The following is a 22,568-nucleotide window of genomic DNA, read 5'->3' on the forward strand; positions in this document are numbered from 1 at the left end:
TCAACTACAAGCAGTGAAAACAGCTGAAATTATGTCTAATGAGGGCCATGCAAGAAGATGGGGCTACAGGCAAGCTGTGCAGGGCCTAGGACAAGGAATGGTTGTGAGCTGTTGGCAGGGATGGAAAGAGCTTTGGACAAAGTTCACAGTGTCTAAGGACATGAGAAATTCTACAGTTTTGGCAAGAGAGGAACAGGGACAAATGAAACACTGAGCAATACAGGATGTTGACTAAGAGCCAGGGCAGCTTTTAGGAGACAAAACCAACTAGGCACTGGCAGGAAAATAAGGGACTTGAAACAATGGCAGCAAAGGCATTGATGTGAACAAAACTGGGGCAAGAAAAAAGATGGGGCTGCAGACAAGCTATGCAGGACCTACAGTAGGTCTAAGAATGGTTATGCGCTGTTGCCAAGAATGGAAAGTGTGTTGGAAGTCAAAGAAGTGTGGACCAGGCAGGCAAGAGGGGCAAAGTGTTGCCAAGTCTATCCCGGAGAGGCTGTCTATAATTTAAAGGGATGCACAGGAGGATTCTAGCTGGGGCAAATTCCCACTTCACCAAAGTACAATGATGGGAAAAGCCACAACACATGAAATTCTTCCTTCTATGAAAGTCTAACAAGCACAGGAACCCTCTTACAGGCTATATGTGGATACTTTAAGGAGGCAGCTAGGTTTAAGAGGAAGGAAATGAATTTCACAAACTACCTAGAACTGCAACCCATTATGGAGGGAGGGAAGTTATAGTTTGGTTCTATTTCTGAGAAAGTAACATATTAGTTCTAGTTACTATCCTGTGGTTAGCACATTAATGCAATAGGGTGTGGTCATTTCAAGGCTGAGTGGCATGAGAGAAGGATGCACAATCCACTGTTTGAATTTATTTAGAACATTTTTATCCCACCAATTCTCTAAGGAACATACACAGTCCCTCTCCCTTCTATTTTATTCTCCAAACATCATGAGGTATGTTTGGCTAAAACCTCACCTACCAAGCTTCAAGGCTGTGGGGATTTGAATCCGGGTCTCCTTTTAACCAATACATGTCACCAGCTCTCCTGAATAATCATGAATAGAAAATTCAGCATCTTAAGGCCTGCCATATTGGCAATGCCTGCACAGCCCCCTTTGGCCAAGCCCTGGGAGTAACCAGAGGCAGATTTAGGTCAGCATAATTTGTTCCACTGCACTGGGTGCTGAGCCCAGAGGGCACCTCATGGTGTTGCAACTATGATGTATGGAAGGCGAGAGGCAGGGGAGCAGTGAATTTTGGCCTCGTACCAGGAGCCACTGAAATTTCAAAGACCCGCGTTCGCCCCTGGTGTGATTTGCGAAATGAGGCCGCCTGGTGGGCCAAATTTGGCCAGTGGGCTGGCAATTCCCAGCCCCAGTTCTAGGTGCTTTGTGATACTAGATTTGAGTGTAAGATCAGGAAAGGACACTGTAGAAAGGTATATGTGATTAATTAAAATAGCTTTATTTAAGGGGGGTAAATCCTTGCTGAATCTTGGTGATTTTACTTTTGATTTCCTGGATTTCAGAAATGAGAAGAGAAGTTTGGACAATCTTGCGGCCTCAGCACTGTAATTCAGACTCAGGGGTTGGTACAGCAGTCTTGGAAGCCCTTTTTGCTGGCACCATTGGTGCTTATGGAATCCCTGATACACATTATTTCCAGCAGGCCCTAAAATCAATGTTCCTGAAGGCTCTTATTCTGTACTTGCTGAAACAGAAATTCCAAATTATGGAAGAGAAACAGACTGAGGAATTTGGCGATCACATAGGTTTGAAAAGGAGAGGAGACACTGATTTAGAAAAGGCAGCCAGCAAGAACGAGGCACTTGTTTATGCTAGACTGAAGAGCATTTGAAACATCAGTTGCTGAGATTCATTGTCCACCATCAATGTGTAAGAAGGTGGAACTGAGCTTTTTCCAAGGCTGAGAGTTCTGTTTCTCAGCTACATTTCTCCTCAGCAGTGTTTATCCACTTCACTGCATTTCATCTTTGAAGTGGTCTTTTTTTTTTACTTAGCACACAATAATTGTGGAAGAGCAACGGTCAGCATGATAGCTATCAGAAGCAGGTGAAATTGAGATATGCTCCTCTGAATTTATTTGGAACTATCTCCTGCCAGGCAGTGGGGCTTTGCATCAGCTCCTCCCTTCAGGAGAAGTCAGTGCAAAGCCCCACTACACCACCAGGTGGGGGGATTTCCCCCTCTGCCCAGTGGCAAACCTGGGTGGAGGAATGCTCCTCCTTTTGTTGACTTGGCAGAGGGGGAGGCCTTCCACAGAGCTTTGGCATCAGTCCCTCTTTGCCCCAGAGTCCAGGGAGACCAGCAGCAAGCTGGGCAGCAGAATGGGGGTAACACCCCTTGAGGGGGGGCACCTGAGGTGGCTGCCTCACCCAGCCTCATGGGCAGGTCGACTTTAAATGTAGTAAACAAAGAAATGGAGGAAAAAACAGTGGCTGTAGAAAGTCACATATACTGTATTTTTAAAACTCTGTGCCTTCTCTCTCAGTTGTCTTTCCCTTTCTGAGCTGTCAAACCAGGTTCCATGATGATCTCATGGAGAGGCTGAGCAGTTTCATTAGACATGAAAGTATTATGTTTTCAAGTGAGACCCTCAGGCACAATTTCAAGAAGGTATGATAAAAAAGCATGCTGCAAGCAGCAATATTTCACCCACATAGGCAGGAAACATAGATTGTATTAGAATCAGAAGAGACACTGATAATGTTCTACAATGCACTGTGTTTTAGTCTGGACTGGAATAGTCAAAAATATTGGAATGGGAAAACAAGACTGCTTGCAGTGCAATTACAACTTGCTGTTCTGAGTTCCCACAAGTGATGACCACTCTTTCAGAGGAGGGCTGCCCAAAGCTACAAGCTTCTGCAGAAAGGCACTGGGCTGTAGTCTGGGTATGTCAGGATTAGCCTCAGCATACTTCTGCAATTTTGCTAGAACCGTAGGCAACCCTACCTCAGAAGCATAGAACATGGGACCACCCCTATGTCTGGGCCAGCCATAGCCATTGATGTAGATGGTATCAATAGCTTCTGGATAAGCAGCTATTCCATCGGATAATATCCGGAAACCTTCATTGGCAAGGGAATATAGGCAGCGTTCCAGGATCTCATCTTGGCTAATGGTGCGTACTGAAATACCATGAGCACTTCTGTACTCAGCAAGAAAACTATGAAGCCACGGATCTGACTTTGCTACCCTTCCCCCAGGTTTATCATATTGGTACCAACCCTTCCCAGTTTTCTGGCCGTATCTCCCCTTCTCGCACAGAATATCAGGGAGTGGGCTGTATCGTCTGCCCTCTCGTTGACGAGGAGGTGTGCCAAGAGGCAAGCTGGGACCAGTCAGGCCTTGCCCTTCCCTAGATCTCCAGCCCACATCAAGCCCAGCAAGGTCTGAAACACAGAAGGGACCCATTTTGAAACCAAATTCCCCCAGAGCTTTGTCTACTTCCTCTGGAGTACTGCCCTCTTCCAAAAGGAAGTATGTTTGCTCAGTGTAAGAATTCAGCATTCGGTTCCCAACAAAACCAAAACAGTTCCCTACCACAACCCCAATTTTGCCCATAGCTTTGCCAACTCTCATGGCTGTGGCAATGGCAGTGGGAGATGTTCGCTGACCATGGATTATCTCTAGTAGCTTCATTCTATTAGCTGGTGAGAAGAAATGGGTACCAATAACTTGCTGAGGGCGGTTTGTGACAGAAGCAATCTCATCAATATCAAGGCAAGAGGTGTTTGTGCACAGAAAGGCCTCAGGTTTGCAGACTGCTGATAACTTCTGGAAGATTTCCTTCTTCAGAGCCATATCCTCATATACAGCCTCAATAACCATATCTACATCCTTCAGTGCACCAAAATCCAGTGTGAACTGAGGCAAACCAGGGATAGAGGCAGCCAGTGTTTGGCCATTCTGTTGCATTCTTAAAGCTTCCTTTTCTAACAGGGCTGTGATAGTTCCTCTAGCCAGCTCCAAATGCTTTTTATCCTGTTCAAGAGCCACTACAGGAATTTTAGCCTTGACCAGAGATGCCACGATGCCTTGTCCCATTGTCCCTAAACCTTGTAATAAAAAGGGCAGGGAGAGAAAAGAGAAGAAATAATTAGAAATGTTATACAGAGAGAAGCTTATTAGGCAACTTACAATATAGGCAAATAAATTGAGGGGGGGGGGACCATTGAGAAGATCCACATTTGAAAAAGCCAGAATTCAATTTAGGTTACTTACTGATATTAAAGAAAGAGGGGGGTGGGGAGTCCCAGATTTAAAGATCTATTATGCTGCGGCAGGCTTGTGTTGGGTCAAGGATTGGATAAAATTGGAAAATAAAGAAATTTTGGATTTGGAAGGGTTTAGAAATTTAGCAGGTTGGCATACATATTTATTAAATGAAAAGAAAGGAAATTTAAAAGAATTCTCAGACCATGTTTTCAAAAAAGCATTATTAAAGATTTGGATGGAGTATAAACACCTGTTGGAATCCAAAACGCCTTGGTGGACATCACCTTTGGAGATGACAGCTTTAAGTAACAGAACTTACGATAAGAAATGGTTAACGTATCAGGAATTATTAATAAAGGAAAATGGGAAATTAATATTGAAACCGTATCATGAAATCAGGGATAAGTGCTCGAGCTGGCTGCAGTATCACCAAATGCAGAGTCTATTGAGCAAACACAGGGAAATTGGTTTTGCAGATAATAAATCTAAGTTACAGGAGATATTATTAGACAACAAAAGTAAACCATTGGCAAAATTATATAGTCATTATATAGTCATCTGTTAGAGTGGGAAATGAAGGATGAAGAAGTGAAATGTACAATGATAAGATGGGCACAAGACCTAGGAAGACCAATTTATAGAACGCAGTGGGATAAACTGTGGAGGGAAGGTATGAAATTCACAGCTTGTACAAATATAAAAGAGAACATGATGAAGATAATATATAGATGGCATCTCACACCAGAAAAGCTAGCAAAAATTTATAAGACTAATTCGAAAGAATGTTGGAAATGCAAAGAAAAATTGGGAAATTATTTTCATTGCTGGTGGCAGTGTGATAAAATTTATGAATTTTGGAATAATGTGTATGAGAAGCTAAAAAAGATGCTGAGGTTTACATTTGAGAAAAAACCAGAAATACTTTTATTAAGCATGCCAGACAATTTCCCTAATGATAGGAAAAATATATTATTATATGCATGTGCAGCAGCACGCCTCCTTATAGCAAAGAACTGGAAAGGAGAGAGAGTACAAACAATTGGCGAATGGCAAGAAAAATTAGTGGAATTCATGAATTTGGCAAAGATGACAGCAGCAATTAGAAATATTCCGATACAAAAAAGCAAGGCAGAATGGAAATATGTTGAGGATTATCTTAAAAAAGAAAAGATAAATACAAATTTGGTGATATGCTTCGATTAAAATACATATAGAAAGAGCAACAAACGGATAATAAATAGAGGAAAGATCAATTTGGCAGATGATATGTGAATAGAGATAGGTAGATACGGATATATTGGTGGGGGTAAAAAAGATAGAGCAGGATAAGGAAGAATTGATAAAGGGAAGTGATGTTCATACAATAGGAATTGATTTTTATCTGTACCACATTTTAGTGTTTATGTGTTGCAGTTTTTTTTCCTCTCTGTGTATGTATGTGTACATATATCTCATATGCGAATGTATGTGTATGTATGTATGTATGTGTGTATATATATATATATATATATATATATATATATATATATATATATATATATACTGTATTTCCTTTTTTTGTTTTTTGTTTGTTTTTGTTTAGGTCCTTTCTTTTTTCTTTCTCCTTTTTTTTCTTTTTTCTTTTCTCCTTTCTTTTTTTCTCTTCCTTTTCTTCCTTTTTTCCCCTTTTCTTCTTTTTTCCTTTTTTTGACTTGGAGTTGTCTTTGTACAATTAAAAAAAAATTTTTTTTTTTTTAAAAAAAGAGAAGATCCACATTTGAATTAACATTGCCATCCTGAAAAGTAAAGCAACTACAGCAAGGCTGAAGATGGAAAGCAACGTCAATGTCTGTGCAAGTGAGTTGGGATTATGCATTTCATAGGGGATTCTGTTCAATAGCTACTTGAAATTGCACTCTCCTCCTTTTCTTCCTCTATGCATGAGTGGAGGAGATAAGCTATGTAGCAATTCATAGTTGCTGCTTTGCCAAACTCCAGCAAACTGTATTTTTACACAAATCATAGTTATTAGGTTTGGACAAAATGGCTGCAAATCCCCACTAGATACTTCTAGTCTCCTCCACTTATAGAAATAAGATGATGAGGGAATGTGCAATCCTAAGGCTCTTGGATGCTTGTGTTCATAATACAAACTACGGTGTACCATCATATCAGAATGCAGCCAGCATAAACTTGTAGCAGAATAGGAATTCCTCACAATCAAGTGACCTTTTGTCTGATTAACCGTCTTTTCTGTCATGAAGTGTGGTGGTTACCTTCTTGCATGTGCAGCATGCTTTCAAAACTTATTGATCTTCATTTATTCCAGAAAGGCTGCATCAAATTGCTATTAGTCAATGTTCCCCAAAAGCCTTCTGCTCAAAGCTTTATGGAGCCTTACACATGGTGCTTCCTCAGTGAGATAGCTATCTAGGCTGGCCTGCTAAATGCTCAATACATTCTAGTTTCAGCCCACTGATTTTATATTTGGACAGCTTCTCAATCTGTGTTCTGGGACAGCTACCTGATGAGGATCAGATCAAAATCCCTTTGTACTGCAGGGGCCAAAGATCAGAATGAGGAAACTTTGTAATAAACAATATTTAGAACCAGCTGTCAATGTCTAAGGCTTGCTAAAGGGGTCAAAACTATGTGACTAACACTTTTGCTGTACAGTGATTTAATTATTTTAAAAACTCATGGCCCATATTATCAGGTTTATGAATGTGACTTGTTTTAGCTGGACAAAGAAATACAAACCACAGGGATTAAAAAATTAATCTAAAGCAGCTTTATGAAGAATAGCTGAAATTATGCTGTAAGTAAAACAAGATCAATTCCTAGTAATGCAGGTCAAACAAGGTAGCAATTTGGCTCAGTCCTCGAGTATACTGTGGGATGAAAAATATTTACAAGATCAAAGACACAATGAAAAGAATGTTTGTGAATGTTTGTGGATGATGCCAATAAAGGTTTTGATTGATTGACAATGAAAAGAAAAGCTGGAATCTGTTTCTCTCTATTTACATGTTTCCTACTACTTCTGGGACACGGGTGGCGCTGTGGGTCAAACAACAGAGCCTAGGGCTTGCCGATCAGAAGATCAGCGGTTTCAATCCCCGTGACGGGATGAGCTCCCGTTGCTCGGTCCCAGCTCCTGCCATCCTAGCAGTTCAAAAGCACATCAAAGTGCAAGTAGATAAATAGGTACCGCTACAGCGGGAAGGTAAACGGCATTTCCGTGCATTGGTCTGGTTCACCAGAAGCGGCTTAGTCATACTGGCCACATGACCTGGAAGCTGTACGCCGGCTTCCTCGGCCAATAACGCAAGATGAGCGCCGCAACCCCAGAGTCAGTCATGATTGGACCTAATGGTCAGGGGTCCCTTTACCTTTACCTTTACTACGTCTGGAAGTCCTTTCCCCCCTCTAAGTCATCTCATGTAGTTGATCTGACCTCAGTTCCCACTATAGTTGTTTTCTAGTTGTATGGTTGATTTCTAGCTGGTTCCCTGTATGCATGGGGCCTGTATACTTCCCCATATGGGGCACACAACAGCTTTTTGGGGGAGGGGGAGCTCATTGGGGAAATTGTTTTTTTAAAAAACTCTGCCGCCCACTGCTGTGGACCAAATCTGAATCATAGTGATATCTATAGCTACGATTACGCCTTATTTAAACACACACACACATGCATGATCCTGTTTATGAATCTCTCCAAATTTGGCTGTTATTGGGGAAGGATGAAAAGTCTCTTTATACACAGAAGAATCTGAGAAAACCAGTTCTAGATCAATGCAGAAGATTAATGGAGATTCAAAGGGCAGGGCCCAACACTGGCTCTTTAAAGAGAGTTTTAGGTCTAATACTGAAGCCCAGACTCCATTGCAATGAAGAGAAGACTTGGATCACATTCAAGTTTTGCAGGGGCAGGGGAGGCGGTGTTATATATATTGCAACCACCACAGACAAGTGTTGTTACCTTCATTTCGATAATGCTGTCCTTACAACTTAACACCCACACCCTGCTTCTGTATATTACAACAAAAGAGGACCAAATCAATTTATTAGGTAGCTGAGCACCAGATATGCTCAAGCAGTCATGCAAAATTCATCCTAGCACTGCCTTAAAAGCATTTCAGATTCAGTTTGCTCGAAGCAGTGAAGCAAGTTTGTAGCAACGCACAGTGACCCATGTATAATGATGGAAAACTTGTATTCAGTTGGCTTAAAATGAATTGAAACATATTCAGATTGTAAATGTTCAATTAAAGTGCTGGTTTATTTCAAAGTTCTTGGTAGTCTCTGAAGAATATGCAAATAAGGTGCCAACATGAGAAACAGATGTTGGTAGATGCTAGTGTTTCTACTACATATTCTCTAGATTAATATTAGCTTGGAGTAAGATCCTCTGGGCAAACTATTCTTGCTCCATTCCAATGATAATTCAGAATTAATATTTCTGTTTTGACCTGTATCTGTATTTCCATAACAGACATATCCATTTTGCATATCTGTCACTTGTCTAGCAGCAAACCTGTCATTTATGATTTCCCATGAAACTCAAAATGGAGACTGTTCCTACCAAAGCCCATGTGGTAATGCAGATCAGGTCGGCACACATTTACGTCTGCATACTGAACAATAAACCACATCCCTCCCACATGTGCTGAGCTTCAGGCTCCATGCTGCTTAACATGAATGTCAGTTCTCCAGTGGATGAGTTCATAGCAACTGGAGAGTTCAGGCTTGTTGGCAGATGTAACTGACGACATAGAGATTTTTGCTCTAAAGGGGTATGAATCATGCAGAGAATGATAATTAAGATTGCAAAGTGGAAGAAGCAAAGGGGCATATGAAGCCACAGTCCTCAAGGCTACCTCATACTGAGGTGAGCTTGAAGAGAGCTCAGGTTGCACCCACTGCAGCAAAGCACATCTTGTATCTAATAACTGGTGAGGGAGGGACGAGATGGCTGGCAGTCTCTTAAAAATCAAAGGGGCATTGCTAAGGGCTGGGCTACTTAAAGAGCTGTCTCCCACTGAGTAGTGTATACCGATCAATATGCAAAACAGCAAAGGACTGTTGAGAGATCTGTGCAGTGCATCAAAGAGCTTTATTTCAGTTGCCTGTATAAAAAATTAATGAAGGCATTATTTTCCGGGGGGGGGGGTTTTGTTAGAGAAATAGGAGACGCCAAAATGGGAAGAGTGGCTCACTACAATGAGATGAAAGCTTCTTAAAAGGTACTTGTCAACAAAACATATTGGGATGCATACATCCACAAATGATTAAGTACGTTTCAGTAAACAGCCTCTGTGCAAGAGGAAAGCAGTCTTTGAAACCCAAGCCTGACAGCCCCCTTTTCTTGCTGAACCTTTACCCACCATGGTGGCCAGAAGCAAAGGAGCCTTTATGGGCTGTGTGGGTGTAGGTGCACCTTCTGTCACCTCCGCATGACACCTGACAAAAATATCTTCTGCATCTGTTGCAGAAGACCTACTTTCAAAGATCACATTCCAAATACAGGAATTTCATAGAGCCAATACATTATTATTATTATACTGGCTGAGCAAAACAATCTCCCTCTACTTAACCTATCACAGAAGAGGAAGGGATAATGGGCCATTGGTTTACTTTTCTCCCCCTGTATTGGGAGATTTGCAAAAAGGCATATCAAGCTGTCCAGAATTAGGGGTGGCAACCTTAAGTAGAAGCAAGGTGACGAGATTCAAAGGATGGCTGAGCTCCAGGATCTCTAAACAGTGATGCAGCTACTGAAAAGGGAAGCCGGGACTGAAGAGGTGATACACCAATTTTGGATCTCCTGCATGCAAATTAGGTGGTGCTTAAGAATGAACAGGGAACAAAATAGGAACTTTACAACTGCTACCGAGAACGAGATATCAAGAAATGGCTTAACTCGTGGAATCCTATAGTCTTACCTATCACAGCTGCTCTCCGGACTGGCTGAGGGACTGCAGTTTTCCAAGATGCTCCACTGGGCAATGCCCACTTCTGCACCAACCTTTGTGCAAAGAAGGCATATTGCAATGCCTTAGCCTGTCCTGAAGTCAAGAGGAACATGAACAGCTCTCTTTCTCTGCGAAGTCCTTCTGCAAATGGCAGGTACACAGAGGCTTTTACAGCTTGGAAACACATTTCTGGCGAGAGGCACCCACTGGCCTGCTTCTTCACTTTCACAAAAGCTGCATCAAGAAAGGCTTCCATGTTGGGTAGCCTGGGAGTTTGTTTTTGGCAGAGCCTGCGAGGGTCCAACGGTTGTCCTGTAGGGACAGATAAATCAAGACGATAAAACTAGTCAGTCCATGTCTGCCCCATACTTGACATCATGTACAGGGTAGGTGGGCATGGTTTGTGGGAAACAGCCTCACAGGCCAAACTGGGACTGCAGTCCAGATGTTTCCCTCCCCTGTTTTACGCCGTATTGTAATCATCTCAAAGTGACAGTCTACCACTTACTTTAAAGTCCACAGATACCACAGCCTATACTTGTCCCCACCTGCCATAGGTGACCATCTGTGGACTGTAGGTAGTGAAATGTGCGCTATAGGAGTGCATCTGAGCCCCACCCCAAACCCGATGTGTTTGCAAACACACTTTGTCAGCAATTACTCTTTGTTACCAATTACACTCTTTGTCACCAATTACTGGTGTTTTCTAATTGATTCTTAGAGGAGATGAGATGGGGTTTTGTTTGTTTGTTTGTTTTTGGCAGGCGACTCACCCAGACAAGAGCTGGAGGCTCACCTCCCCCAAACTCTGCTTGAAACGCCATTGAAAAATTATGGCAACCTAATTACAGTAAGGTCTGCTTTGCAGGAAACCTTCCTCAGACATACAGATTACTGGGCACTGAAACGCTCCAAACTTTGTTGTGTCATGGGTAGAATTACCAACAGTTAAATGGTAACATTTATATTCTTTTTACATTTGTGCCCCGTCTTTCCTTCAAAAAGCCTAGAATTAAAAGGCAGCCACTGTTCAGACTTCATCTGAACAATGGCACAGTAGCTGCCTCCATGAACACAAAGAACTATGGAACTCTGATAAATTGATGGTATTTGCTGCTGTATGCTGAAAGCAGCATTATTATCCAGGTTTTAGTGCCATCAGGTGGACAAAGTGAATAGTGTGATGTTAAAAACAGCTGATGCAAACATATTCCCCCCACAAATACATTTTCTGTTCCTTGCTCACAAGACATCTAGCTGAATTGAGAATACTCTCCCCCCTTTTTTACAGAGGTGCAAGTTGCACACCACTTGAGTAATCTGTAGAACAGGGTCACAGGGCAACCCTGTGCATGTTTATTCAAAAGCAAGCCCCTTTGGTTTCAATGGGACTTATTCCCTAGTAGGAATAGATGAATTGGTCCATTTTGGTTTCTTCTAGTTTCTCATTTTCTCACCCTTTAGCTTAGTTCACCACCTTTCTTCATCAGTTCATAAGTTACTTAGGTTTTTTTGTTTTTTGTTTTTAGTCTTCATGAAAATCACTAGATTTTAGCATGGATTTCTCCTCATATGCTCATCTTTGTATGCAGTTTTGTGTAACATTCCCATTTTCCCAAAGCTATTTTCCTTTATATAATGAATTTTTGTATGATATTTTCCTGAATACTGTACATGCATTTGAATGCATATTTTACCCTAGCATGTGCATTTTAGTAAACATTACTTGGCTGGAGAGCTGCATGGCAAAATGTGGAGAACTGCAGAATTTGAAGAATGTCTGTTTCAATTCACATATTGTTTCAGAAAGTGCAAAGTCAGTAGGATTGCCGAAAATTGTGAACTGAATCAAACTGCTCTCCCAATCCCTAGTAAGTGTGCGTATAGGACAGCAGCCTCAGTGACTCAGTCAGCAGTACCCTGAAGTCATCCTGCTTGAAATGTGGACCTCTGTGCATTGGAAATGTCTCACCAATGATTGCCTTCAGAAGAGTAGTGAGAAGAAGTATGACTTTACGGGTAGCCAAATGTGGAATGATCTAGTTGTTCGATAATTTGTTTTCTGGTGCTTAAAAAACATATTAACAGCAGAATTCTATGAATATTTTAATTAGAAGTAAATACTACTTGCTCATTGAGGTTCTCTGCAGGGAAGCATGCACAAGATGACAGCCATTGGCTGCAATCTTATACTCTCTTACCAGGAATGGCCAGCAGGGCAGGGCAGGAGTGTACAGCCTCCCTCCCCACACAGTGTTGCTGTCACTTACTGGTATTGGACAGGGCAGCAATGAGATCAGAGCTACCAAGCACACCAGTGTAGCCAATCTGGTGCTTGTGCACCAACCAACTGTTGTAAGTGCCAGTAGCACCACTTAAGCTCAATGGGACTTACTTCTGAGTAGGGATGTATAGGATTGTGCTGCTAGTCACCTGTTGGCCATGCTTACATTTGTCGCATTAAGCTTGCTTGTGTTTCGTAAAATAGGCGTTTCTTGACCGTGTGATTATTAGACCCGCTCAGTCGCAAGCGTGTCTCTGTTTTAAAATTTCTAACCAATTGTGTTTTCGTTACAACTTGCAGTAATGATGCTCAGCTCCAAAATTATAGGACAGCCATTTGTTGACACTGACTCTGCATAGACACATTTTCACGAGGTATATGCACCAAGGAATGTGCTGCTCAGTGATTTAGACAGGCCTCAGGTGCTCCTGTAGGGTCCTGCCGGCGTTTGTCCTTTAACTCACTGCACAGCAGATGCCTGGATATCAACAAAGAAGTAAACAGACAAATATATGGAAACTGCTAAATGGTGGAAACAGAAAGCAGATTTAGGTTAAACCATAGAAAGAAGTTAATAACTGCAAAACTAGATTAGCAGCATAGCAGATTGTTTTGTGCAGGTTATAGAAAGTCCTTGCTTGGAAGGTTCTAAGGGAAGGCTCCCAAACTTCCTTGGGGAGTATTTACCTCTTTTGGGAATGGATTTACACACCCACCAAAGCCTTGAGCCATGTATTTTGGCCTGCCGAGGATATTGTAACTCCTATGTTTTAGCAGACCCAGGCAAAGAGGACATTCAGTGCTGTGATGGCAAATATTACAGGACTGGGAAAGCTATGGCTCTCCGGATGGTGTTGACTCCCAACTCCCATCAGCTTCAGCCAGCATGGCCAAGGATAGTCAGGGATGATGGGAGTTGTAGTCCATCAACATCTGGAAGGCCACAGGTTCCCCATACCTGACATGAATTACTGTTTTCAGACATATATTTACAACATTTATATACTACCTAACATTGAATATGTTAGAATAAAAACACAATAAACAATAAGACAATAAAGGTCCAGTAAAAATTTGCCATGATCAGCAATAAATAAGAACAAGTGGAGTAACACTTCAGGGAACGCTCTTCCACCCCTATGAGAACAAGGTTATATTGACTAAGGGCAACCAAGGCTGCATGAACTCCTACCTTAGTCATGTGATTATTTTGAAAAAAGCAATGTTTTTGGAATGCCTTGATCATTGATATTCAGAATCCTATAGCTTTATTTGAAAAACAAAAACATAAAAAACAGCTCCACCAGTTAATTGGCAGGGCATCAAATTTTCCACCAACTATCCTGTGTATCAGGGCTTTGTACCATTCCAATGTTGTACCTTGGTAAGGTTACTGTCCTATGCACACTCATGTACCAGGGAATGAGCCCCACTCAACACTTCTGAATAAACATGCATAGGATTGCTCTGCTAAATAAATATTTTCACTGATATTTGTCTATGGCGTTTTTCCACATTTGGGCTTATATTAGACTGGGCTTCAGGTCATGGCTCTTGTGTTCTGCTGCTGCCCAATACAGTTAATACCTCTTACCTACTACTTTTTCTGCTAAGTTTATGGCTGCTTCGATTGTTTTTCCTTCCACAATCCCATCTAGGATTCCCAGTTTCAGTGCTTCAGTTGCTGGCACATGTCTTCCTGGCATGAAGAAGTGGGAAGGAAGAAGAGAGTGAGGAAGGCAGACAAGACAGGGTTTGCTCCAGTTGGACTGCCCCCTCTCTGCCCCCCATCTGCATAGTGTTACCTGACACCAACTGCCCTGTGGGAAGGAAGAAAGGAACAAGGGAGGCAGGCAGCAAGAAGATTGGGAGTGGGACCTACACCACTCAGACTCCTTCACCCTGCCATGCAGGAAGGAATATCTGCAGTCAGTTCCAGATCCAGTGGGGCTGTTTGTTTGTTTGTTTGTTTGTTTGTTTGAAGCATGTGGCTCTTTGTGTATCTGTTGCATTTATAAATGTTGTTAGCTGCTTTGAGGACTCTAGCTAAAAAGTGGGATAGAAATATAGGGCGCAATTCAATGCCACACTCTTCCAGTTGTTCTGTCTGCACAAAAATGCAGCTTGGCAGATGGAACCATCCTCTCCCCATGCACTATTCGGGGGGGGGGGTGTTCTCCTAACCCTAACCCAGAGCCATTGGGGGGCGACATGGGGGAAGAGAGTCGGGAAGCCCTGTTGTGCAAGCGCAAATCCTTCCACTGATTGGACTGGTGAAGTGATTCCTAAGGGGAGTGCAACTCCACCCAAAACAGTCTGAATGTCCAATTTTGTGACCTTATATACATCTTATTACCTAGAAATTTCAGGGATCGAACTTAGGACCTTATACATACATAGTGTGTGCTTGTCACAGCCATTTTCTAACATGTTACTTGCATAGATATTCATTATCTTTTAATGTCAGTATAGTTATCCAGCTGTTAATATACCTGACATCGGTATGGTTAGCATTCACATCTGGACGAGCCCTTACCTGTGGTGATGATTTCAAGTGCAGCTGGTACTCCAATCAGTCTGGGCAGTCGTTGAGTCCCGCCAGCACCAGGAAGTAAGCCTAATGTGACCTCAGGTAAACCTACCCAAGCCTGGAACAAAGATAGGATATTTGAGATGAATGGTAGAGAGTTACTGGGGTTTCTGATATATATATGAGAGAACATACACTTCAATAGCATCTAGTAACAAAAAAACAAACAAACAAAACTGAATGAAAACAAAGGGGGGGATGTGGAGCTGTATCACTCTCATTTATCAATGATGTCATAGTCTTTAATGATAAATAGGTATCCCTTACCTGGGTTATGTCTCTAAGGTCTCTGGGTGGTGTGTGGACTAGAGGTAATATTCCAAGTTCAAACTCATGGAGAGAACGTACATTAAGGAGCCCTTCCAACAGGCTGACCTATCTAAGCTGTTTTTTGGTTTTTTAAAAAATCATTGTACCTGCTTATTTGCAATCCTGTAATGACAGCCCAATGCTAGTTCCAGGCCTCCTCCAAAAGCCACGTCTTCAATAGCAGCCACCACTGGCTTTTCACTCTTCTCTATCAGAGAAACTACTGCCTCCAAGCTGGGCATGTCTTCTTGACCTATCCTGGGAAATCCTTTGATATCAGCACCTAAAGAAATTGAACAAAACCATGAATATATATATACAAATCTTCAAATAAACTATCCAGATAAACCATTCTTCAAATTGGTAGATGACAACCAACAACAGGGCAGATTCACAGACTTCAAGAAGGGTGAAAAGTATAGATGTTAAAGATTCAATTTGGTGTACAAACATTGTTTTCTGAAAAACATATCCTACATTTTCTGTCTTTGGGACTCTCTGCAGAACTTTGGCAAAGGAGAAGCCACAAATAACACACTTGTAATTGTGGAACCACTGAAATTCCCATATTGTTTTTATTAGGAAAAACTTATGTATGAAAACTAGAAGAAAATATCTTAGCTGAATCATACTTTGCAGAAATCTATGCCGTTTGAAGCAAAATTTTATGGCAGAAAAACAGACTACAATAATTGTGTTGGGATGTATTATACGGTATGTAGTGGGTAATTTATTAAGGGTGGATACTGGCATTGCTCCATGGAAGGTTATCTGTGAGTTTTGAGGGTTGCTCTTTGTTCGCTTTCAGTTGTGTGCTCAGTATTTCAAACCAATGGAACTTGCATAGCGGATAGTGAACCTGCTCTTGAGACATTCGTAATGCTTTTTAATAGACAAAATCAAAGAACACATTCCACAAATTATATACAGGCAGGTGTCAAGTCAATAAGAATTTCCACTATGGGTCTCTAGTATAGGATCTTGCACTGATCTGCTGTGCCCAGTTACATTCAACATCCCTATTGACAATCAAGGAAGATTTAATCGCTACCGTGTTTCTCATATTATAAGACATGTCTTATATTTATTTTTTCCTCAAAAAAACACACTATGGCTTATTTTCAAGGGATGTCTTATTTTTTCCCTCCTCCTCCTGCCGCGGCCAGCATTGCTGCTGCGCCTATCACTATGTCTTATTTTTGGGGTATGGCTTATATTCATTGAATGCTTAAAAATCCTGCTATGGCTTATTTTATGGGTATGTCTTAAAATATGAGAAACAGGGTAGTGAAGTTAACACAAAACCAGATACAAGGGTTAGACGGCTAGCAAGTTCTAGGGTTAAGTCAATGATGCAAACAGATCGAATTAGTCACAAAAGGGCCAACAAAACGTAAACTTTAACATAGGCAAATGTAGCCATTATAAGCAATGTCAAGATAAAGGCAGGTTAGAGCAGTGTTTTCCAACCCTGTAGGTCACAAAACCTGTGCAAGTAGGTCATTGGGTTTTATAAGCAAACCCAAATTAATTATTGCTTTTAATCCTTAACTGGTATGATGAAAGCTCTAACAGCATTTTGTTTTGTTGGCATATTATAATACTCTGTTGTCACTTGTAACCAAATGTAGGAAAGGCTTGAGTCCTACACTTTTTAAAAACACTGCTCTGGCATCTGGCAGCAGATCCAGTGAGAGTTTGCCACAGGTTGCTCATTTGGGGAGTTGTTTTGAGTGATTGTTACAGCTTGCCTCTGATGAGCACCTTTTGGCAAACCATCACCAGATCTGCCACCAGGATTAGTTAATAATTTAGCCAAGGGTGATTTGAAGTTTGCTTCAACAACATTTGTCCACTAATATTCTGCTGAAGAAGCAGAAATTTGAGTGAATGTGAAACCCATGTGTAACTAATCTTACAAGGTTGCCTTTGTCTGTGCAAAATGAACAACAACTCAGTGAACTGTCATAACATGATTCCCAAAGATAACTTTGGGGAAGTGAGGTTATCTGAATTTTGGTTTCATGATACTCACATCACTCAATTGCTACTGAATATCCTGTGCTGGATGATGAGGCAATACCTGTGCTATTGCCATTTGATAGTACCTATTTTTGTGACTCAGGCTATGAAGATGAAATATGGTAGCAGGGTTATATGAGTTGGTACATAGGTGCTGGCTCCTTGGGGCCCTGGGTCGAGTATTCACAAATTTCGGTGCCAGGGCCATGCATGCTGCATGGCACCCACAGCCCCGGGCACCCACGGTCGCGGGGCCAAGCTGGCACTCCTGAGTTGGTAAGTTGCCTGCTCTGGATGGGGTCACACTTTCCTTAAACATTTCAACAAATTCCACATTAACAGGAATGTTAAGTACACTTTTGCTTGGATACTTCAAGTTATAATTACAATATACACGAATTTACAGTTGGAATGCCAGAAACTGATGGCTGCTGAAGACAAGTGGTCCAAAATTCATGTGACAATAAACTGATGGGTCACCATACCAAGTAAATTAGGGCTATGAGTCATCATACCAAAATACAGTATTTGGGAACCACTAGATTAGTGAATGAGAGGAAAACAATAATGTTTGATGTCATCAGAGACTATAATGAATGTGAGTCTTCAGAAATGGTTCTCTATTTTAGTTACAGAAAAATCACTTTATAGTCCTTTAAAAATAATGGTGTGTTAAAGGAACAATAGACATCACAAGATATAAGGAAAGGTGCCCAAAACTCTACTTTCATTAGCACAACATGGCTAGTACAGAATAAGTGTACTGGCATTTCATTAGCCAGGATTATTTTCAGTAAATACTAAGAATACAGTTGATTCCAGGCAAATCCATGGTACCAGTGCAGAGTTTCAAAACATTAATTTTTAACAGGAGCAGAAAAAAGGTGATACAGAAGCATGAGGTCAAAGGCTCTTACCTGCGCTGAATTTTCCATTTGCTCCACAAATCACAACAGCTTTCACAGTGGGATCAGTATTTACATGCTTCACATCTCGTTCTAAAGCCAGTAATGTTGCAGGGCTAAAATAAAGAAAATAATCACTGAAAGTGCTAGGGGAATATCTGATAGGAGTGTTATTTTTAAAAATCTCTAAAATAATTTTTAAAAATCACATGAAATCTATTTGGGAACTCTCAATGGAGGGTTCTAACCATTCTAACCTGACCTAAACATTACAAAGATGTTATGTTGAGTCCACAGGTAAAACCAAAGTGCATGTAATGTATTTGTTCAGAAAGAATGGCAATTAGACGGCCAAGCCTTAGAATTGTATGCTCCTCTATGAGCCTCCCTCCAATAATAGTTTGAAACTAACTGTAGGCCTGATCCACACATCAGCAAAAAGAGATGGGTGAAGGTGATAATGACCTGAGATGGAAAAGAGATAATATTACTTCAAGGTGGAGGTGTGGGATACCATTTCTGAATGCTTCTCCTATGTAAAGAAAACCAAAACTTTCTTGGTAAGTAAAATCTAACACCACAAGAAGTAGGCTGGGCTAGAATCTCTCTCCTAATATGCAGTGGTTTTTGTTTGTTTGTTTTAAATTGCAACCTTTTTTTTTTGTTTACGCATGGGGACATTACAAATATGCAGCAGCAGCAGCATCTGCATTCTGAAGTTTTAAAATCCATTCTAGTACTTCAGTATTCTACCATGTCATTCTTCTCTGTGCGTCGACTGAGGCCAGTAGTTGGTCAGTTCTGACAAAATGGTCGAAGCAGAAAAAGAAGGAAGAAGTCATTGGGTATGAGGAGAAGACTGGAGTGAGAAGGTGTGAGTGAACATGAGAATATTTGAATTTTTGTTCTCATAGAAGCTTGATGATGAACACCAGGCAATATACTCTAAAGAAACATGATCTATCTATACAGATACAGAGCTGTTTCTAGAGTATTTAGTGAAAAGGTGATTTTGCAAAGACCTCTCTTTAAGGGAAAAACAGTAGCCATACAAACAACATAGGTAATTAAATATGTATCGTAGTAGACAGTGGTGTGGTTATGCTCTGCAATGTGCAGCAGCAGGGCCAGGGGTGGGGGCGTGGAAATAAAGCGGCTGCAGTTTTCTCCCTGGGCACAAGCACACAGAGTGGCTAGGGAAACCCAGCCAAAAGGGCGGGGTATAATAATAATAATAATAATAATAATAATTATTATTATTATTATTACTACACTTTCTTGTTCACAGTAAGCCATCACTTGGATTACTGTTATGTGCATACTGGGCCATTGATAAAGCATTAAGTCTGAAAAGATATGAACTACCTCTAGAGGGAGCTAAAATGGCAGCAAAAACTTTGAAATAAATTCAAAACCGAGGTGATTCCCCATTACTTCTTCCGCCTTCACGGCCAGCAGAAAGTCACAATTAGAAACTGAAGATGCATTAATCTTAAAGTCATTTGAACACACCACTTTGAACCCAGGCTGACTGATTTGTTACGTGAAAAACATTGGTGCTACACATCTCACATTACAGTAAACATAACACATCCTACACAGAGATTATTTTATAATGTTGTGCCCCAGAGTAAACTGGGAGTGTGTTTTGCAGACATGTATTGCACAACTGCATCATGTGAACATTTCAACATATTGATATAGATAATGGAGTTTTTTCCCAAGCTCAATGCTAATTTATTTAGTTATATGTTGTGTTTTGGACACCTTCCCAATTAGAATTTCAGCTCCCTTATTGCATGTCTGCTCTTGTACTTTTGAACAGTACTGCATGTACCAGTGTGGTTCTTATAACATATACAATTCCATGCCATGGCTCCATGATTGTTTGTGTGGGAGAATTTAAGCAGTTGTGACAAGTCAGTTCGAAACCGTAAAGCAGATCCTATGATGTGGTTGGGCATTAACAATGCCAAATTGTTTTTGCAAAAATAGGGATAATATGACTTACGGTTCCAATCATATGCACACTTAGTTAGGAATAAGCCTTAGTGGACTCAGTTCGACTTACTTCCAAGCAAACATACATTGGAATGGGCTGTTAGGCTACTATTTGTTATATTCAGCATTTCAAAATGTGGTGTGACAGAAGATATATCAGAAATGTTATATTGCAGGAATATGCAGGCTACAGGATCTACCTTGCTTGTTATTTAAATTCCAAGATCTACCCATTGGAGTCAGGTGCAAGATAGGCAGGGAGGGGAGCTCTTAAATTTACTAATATATTAACTTTTTTGCTTTCACCAGGACAGGGGTTAAGTCCTCTCACAAAAATATCCACCCCCCCCCCCAGTTTTCTTCATTTTAATAGTATAATATTGAGCTGTAGAGGCTTGTTGTTGTTGAACTACTGTGGGTCGGAAACCCACACAGATGATTGCCTACCAACATTAACCAGAGATTAAGGGGAGGTGCATGGTGAAGACAAACAGTTGAAGAAGAGCCAAGAAAGAAAACAGGACATACCTTTGTAACACAAGAAAATATTTAATAAAAATGAAGGAAGGGAGGGAGGGAAAACAGGACTGGGGCTGTAAACTACTGGCAGGCAGGAAAGCAAGCAAAGTTTTGGAGGGGGGGGACTGTGGGGCAAAGAGCCAAGAGGGCATAAGTGTGGTAGGTTTAAAGTCCAGATCCTGACAGGGAGAAATCTGCCAGTTAATGATTTCTACTGTCACTGATCCCATAAGGGATCAAGGAAGGCAAAAAGAAAAAGAAAAAGAAAAGGAGTGTGTGTGGGTGCTGGTTTCCTGTGCTGATTTGAACTAACTTTTGCTGCAGGCAAGAAACTGTATTTAAGAATAGGGAATTTTTGTATTATTCTGGAATTAAAGGCTGGAAAACAGTTGTAATAATTCACATGTCTCGTGTACATATGGTATCTTTTGTCTATCAGAAAATTCAGGGCTGGAATCTGAAGTGCAGGGGGGATGCCATAACTTAGGGTCCCCACGCTGCTTGCTAAACTTGAAAACAAAGCTAACCACCCAACTAGGGTGAAAGTATCTCTGCAGTACCAAACTCCAACATCTCAATATCTTGCTGGCTTATGCACTGTTGGAAAATAAGGGTTGGCCAGCAAGAAGAAGGTAGTTGTGGCTGCAATCCTATTCACAATTATTTGGAAGTAAACCCCATGAAATCAGAGTAAGGGTGCAAATGGCTCTGCTTACAACCCAATGCACCTAAGAGGAAGCATCACCGAGTATCATGGGACTTACTTCCATGTAAACATAAGCAGCTAGTCCAACATCCTGTTTTCACAGTGGCCAGCCAGATGCCTTGCCTATGGGAAGCATGCAAGCTGAACCTGAGTGCGACAGCAAGCGACCCTCCGAGTACCGCCATGCAGAAACGCATGCAGGCTCGCTTGTTGCCAGCGTATCTTTTTTGGGGCCGAGCCTGCTTCGGGGGTCAAAAATGCGCTCTCTGGGGTCGAATCTGCAGACTAGCAGTTTCCACCCCCAACCAGGAGCCCGAGAATCCCTTGCCTGTCTTCCCTTGCAAATTACCTGAGCGTGTTGAGTGGAGGATTACACAGTCGAATCACGGCCACTGCAGCCGATCCCCGCGCGTACAGAGCCATGATCTCGCGCGGACGGACCCTACGAGCCCAACAGACGCTTTGAGCTGGATTAAGCAGCACCGAGAAGAAGGCGGCGCCTGTGGGAACCAGTAAACCCGGGCTAACCAGATTCCATGTTGACGGACTGGAGAGGAGGCTGGGCCCGTTTGCACCCGAGGGGGAGGTTCCAGCTGGGGCACCAAATCGTGAATTCGTAACCTGCTTGGACCCACACTTGCCAGATGCATGCTCACATGGGCGAAGCCAGGATTTTGTTGGGGGGAGGGGCAGAACCGACGTGATTGGTCAGTTAGTTATTTCTATTGTTTTGCTTGATCCAGGGGCGACAGCTGCCCCCTCCCCCTGCCCTCCAGGCTACGACTATGCTCTGAAATTGCTCTAATATACAACCGTTCACTCTGCTACGACAAGCAGTTTTCAGGGCGAGAATTCACAGAGGCTGCATTCACGCATGCGTACGCAGGGCAAAATACTTGCAGCAAGTAAGAGCTGCAAGCTTGGTAGAGAAAAGGTCCCACTCAAATCAGCAGGACCAAGTTGAGAGTGAACACGCTGTAGCCTCCCGAATCAGACTAAAGGGTTCTATATAGTCTAGCATTCT

At 41.7% G+C, this 22,568-nt stretch overlaps 1 protein-coding gene across 1 annotated transcript; it reads right to left on the reverse strand.

Moving 5' to 3' along the window:
* Positions 1–1,456: 1,456 nt before the first annotated feature.
* EHHADH (enoyl-CoA hydratase and 3-hydroxyacyl CoA dehydrogenase) lies at positions 1,457–22,201 on the reverse strand. Its single transcript, XM_035133329.3, has 7 exons — positions 21,894–22,201; positions 18,331–18,434; positions 15,499–15,674; positions 15,029–15,140; positions 14,087–14,191; positions 10,179–10,520; positions 1,457–4,094 (listed from the first exon to the last, which is right to left on the reverse strand). Exons 1-7 carry the CDS (start codon positions 21,965–21,967, stop codon positions 2,824–2,826), a joined length of 2,184 nt encoding a protein of 727 aa, XP_034989220.3. The 5' UTR covers positions 21,968–22,201; the 3' UTR covers positions 1,457–2,823.
* Positions 22,202–22,568: the final 367 nt, after the last annotated feature.

The sequence above is a fragment of the Zootoca vivipara genome, chromosome 5 (genome assembly GCF_965207765.1).
Source record: "Zootoca vivipara chromosome 5, rZooViv2.hap1.1, whole genome shotgun sequence".
Taxonomy (NCBI): Eukaryota; Metazoa; Chordata; class Lepidosauria; order Squamata; family Lacertidae; genus Zootoca; species Zootoca vivipara.

What these genes read in the sequence shown, in the direction of transcription:
- EHHADH (XM_035133329.3), bottom strand. Translation starts at nt 21,967, where the DNA reads ATGGCTCTGTACGCGCGGGGATCGGCTGCAGTGGCCGTGATTCGACTG. An exon ending in ACTTGAAATCATCACCACAG is followed by an intron (nt 14,192 to 15,028) that starts GTAAGGGCTCGT and finishes TCTTCATGCCAG; the next exon opens with GAAGACATGTGCCAGCAACT. An exon ending in CTTAGCAGAAAAAGTAGTAG is followed by an intron (nt 10,521 to 14,086) that starts GTAAGAGGTATT and finishes CTGTCCCTACAG; the next exon opens with GACAACCGTTGGACCCTCGC.